The sequence below is a fragment of the Antrostomus carolinensis genome, unplaced genomic scaffold (assembly GCF_000700745.2).
Source record: "Antrostomus carolinensis isolate BGI_N321 unplaced genomic scaffold, ASM70074v2 scaffold30778, whole genome shotgun sequence".
Taxonomy (NCBI): Eukaryota; Metazoa; Chordata; class Aves; order Caprimulgiformes; family Caprimulgidae; genus Antrostomus; species Antrostomus carolinensis.
Genome location: NW_010332903.1, coordinates 1017 through 4333, shown reverse-complemented (window position 1 = coordinate 4333; position 3317 = coordinate 1017). Strand labels below are relative to the sequence as shown.

At 54.5% G+C, this 3317-nt stretch overlaps 1 protein-coding gene across 1 annotated transcript in view; it reads left to right on the top strand.

The window, feature by feature from the left end:
- Positions 1–1578, top strand: part of STAMBP (STAM binding protein) — a gene marked incomplete at its 5' end in the record, with an annotated part of 6495 nt that extends 4917 nt beyond the window's left edge. The window contains 2 exons of the mRNA XM_010173691.1: positions 406–505; positions 1429–1578. Of these exons, the coding sequence (XP_010171993.1) occupies positions 406–505; positions 1429–1485 (157 nt within the window). The remainder of the gene's footprint in view (positions 1–405; positions 506–1428) is intronic.
- Between the last annotated feature and the right edge of the window lie 1739 nt (positions 1579–3317).

Genomic DNA, 3317 nt, shown 5'->3' with positions numbered 1-3317 from the left:
GCCTGTGCTGCCCAACCAAAAGGTTGGGCAGGAGGTCTGGCCTCTTCAGAAGGTGCTGGAGGGCTGTTTACCATGAAACCTTCTTCTATTGGATTCCTGGTGGGAGAATAAAATATCAAGTCATATAATTAAAGTTTTGCCAGAAGAGGCTGGAAGAGCATTTTTTTTCAGCAGCTCTTCAGAGATGGTTCAGGGCGGGTCATGTCTGGGCTGTGGTTGCCCACCTATGGAAGGAGACCAGTCTGCAGCCACAGACCTGGGGAGAGGAGTGTCCTGGGCAGAGGAACGTCCCCACACTGTGTATCTCAAGAGGAGCAGACTCAAGTGGGCTCCTTCAGACACAGAAAGAAGTGCTTTTATTTGCAGAGACTTGAGCTACACAGAGCTTGTGTTTATTTGCTCTAGGACGGGGTTTTTCAAGCTGACAGAGCATGGCCTGGAGGAGATCTCTTCCTGCCGGCAGAAAGGATTCCATCCGCACCCCAAAGAGCCTCCTCTCTTCACTGTAAGTCACCCCACAAGGCAGCGGGGGCTGCAGGACTGTTCACTGACATATCAGACACTTCACTTGAATTTATATCTGTGTCGAGGTGCCAGGCTGTGAGCTGGGGCAGGACAGTCAGCCTGGCAGGGGCTTGTCTCTTCCTAGAGTTGAGATGCAAAAGCTTTCTGACTTGTTTGCACCTGTTGGAGGTGCAATACAGAGCACTTCTCTGCAGAAGCAGGTCAAGACAGCAGCAAAGGCTTGTATTTGAGAGAGAGAGAGAGAGAGAGAGATTTCCCTCACTCCAAGAAGGACATGGAGGTGCTGGATCATGTCCAGAGAAGGGCAACGGAGCTGGGGAAGGGTCTGGAGCACGAGTGGGATGAGTTCCCGGATGAGGGAACTGGGGTTGTTGAGCCTGGAGAAAAGGAGGCTGAGGGGAGACCTTCTGGCTCTGTGCAAGTCCCTTGGAGGAGGGTGGAGAGAGGTGGGGGTGGGTCTGTTCAACCAAGGACCAAGGAAATGGGCTCCAGTTGTGCCCAGGGCAGTTGAGATGGGATGTGAGGAAGAATTTCTTTGCTGCAAGGGTTCTGAGGCATTGGAAGGGGTTGCCCAGGGCAGTGGTGGAGTCCCCATCCCTGGAGGGATTGAAGAGTCGTGTAGACACAGTGCTGAGGGACATGGGCTAGTCAGGGACTGGTCAGTGTTGGGTTTGTGGTTGGACTCAGTGACCTGAAAGGGCTTTTCCAGTTGACGCCATTCTGTGATTCTGTATTTGTGTCCTGCCCTGGTCTCTGTGTGGCCCTGGGCAGGGCACTGGTTCCTGGTCCAAGAGGGCTGTTCTGTGAAGGACACTGGGTTCAGGTTGTGTCAGGAGGTTTGAGAGACTCAGTCTGAGCTGTGGGAACATCTGAATGATGCCCTGTCACCTCTTTCTCTTCCAGACCTGCAATCACGTGTCAGTAGTCGAGCGAGACGTGGTGCTGATGGATCTCCGATAGGCCTCTTGCCTTACCCGTTTACACGAAACCATTACCTTCCTCCTAGGCCTAGGGAAACTTGGATTTTTCCTCCTGTAGCAGATGATTTCTACCGCGCAGTGATCCTTCCCCTTCCTCCCCCAATAACCGCGGTGAAATCGATAGCCTGACCTCAGTGGGAGCACGTCAAACCTCAGTGCCTGGCGTTGGGCTGGTGGAGTGGTGCTGAGGTTCAGGGTGTGGGGAAAAGCTAACTGGAAATTTCAAGACAGAAGCTAACACTGAAGCAATTGTTTAATACTCTAATTGTTTAATAGATTATATGGCTTGAACAGCTTCTTGGGGTGTTGGGGGGGTTCCCCCGTGATTTGCTGCAACCATGAGGTGTGGAAACCTCTTCAAGTGCTTTCCAAAGTGAGCCTTGCCCAAATTAACCCCTGCTTTGCTTTGCCTCTCTCTGGGCTGCTGTGGTCTCAGCGCAGCTGGCTGGAGTGGGTAAGTCTTTGTTATAGTTTAAGGTGAAACCTTCCTAACCCCTCTCACTCCATGAAAGCGCTGAACTAGAGCGAGTCCTGCTTGCTGGTGCTCAGGTCTCTGCCTGGGGAGGTAAGAAGGGGCCCTCCCTTTGGGAACCCCTGTTTTGGCGTTTCAGGGGAAGAAGGTGCCTGGATGCAGCACTGCTCTGCACAAGCTGCTTCATTCCAGCAGCGGGGAGGGGTGGCTGGTCATTCACTTCCTTCTCCTGGATGAGGGATTTGCTCCGACCCCCGGGCTGCCCGCTTAGCGCTGGGGTTTGGCTTGTTGCTGGTGTCACCGTGGAGGAGGATCTGGGTCTCTTGGCTGCAGTGCTGTGGTCTGAAGGCTCTGCAAGGCCATCGCGTCTCTGAGAGGGGACTCCAGCAGCTTGTGCCACTTCAGTCCTCAAAGATCCCCATCCCTGATCGCCTCTGCGCTTCTCAAAGCAGCATGGAGTCTGTCCTTGCCAAAAACAAGTGCTCCGTGACATCACTTAGGTTCCTGCTCTGGCAGGGGGGTTGGACTGGATGATCTTCCGAGGTCCCTGACATTGTGTGATTCTGTGATCACTGTTACACGGTCACCAGCCAGGACCCTCCTCCCAATTACCCTCATCCGACACCGAGAGCGATTTCTCCCTCCCTGCACCATCCGTGCTGAGCCTCTGCCCTCGCGTCTGCCGGCGTCGAAAGGGAAGGAGCAGGATGGAAAGGTGGAAAGCATCTGGCCTCCGAAGGCTGAGCGTGAGCAACGACATCTCCACATCCTCTGGCAGGATGAGCAGCACATGGCCATGCGGGGAGCAGGAGGAGGAGGAGGAGGAGGAGGAGGAGGCTGGAATTGCCTTCCCCCCGGCATGCACATCCCTGTCCTGTCTGTCACGTCCTTGTACTTCTCCACGCGCAGTTCTGGGGTGTTCGGTTTAACACAGACGGATTCTATTATCTTGGCTGGGTTTCTTCTGCCACTTGTGTTCTTTGAGCTTTGAAGGGTCCGGCGTGGCTGGGAGTGGGGAGGGAATTGATTTCTTGAGGGGTTGTGTTTATTTGCAGCAGCCGCCTCCTTGACTCCTGCGTGACAAGCTGCTGCTGCTGCTGCTGCTGCCGTCGGTTTTGCGGTCGGTTTTGGAAACACTCAACCCCCCGGCAGCGGGAGGGAAGCGAGGTGACTTCAGGGCATCTGCGGGAACTCATTTTTAGACCTGATTTATTTAAACCACGCTCAGGGATGGGTTTTGCAGCCTTGGTGTAGGGGTGTTCATCCCACAGCTCGGTGCAGGATGGAGCAGTCTGTGCTCTTCACCCTGATGCCTCCCTAGAGCATCGCGGGGACACACG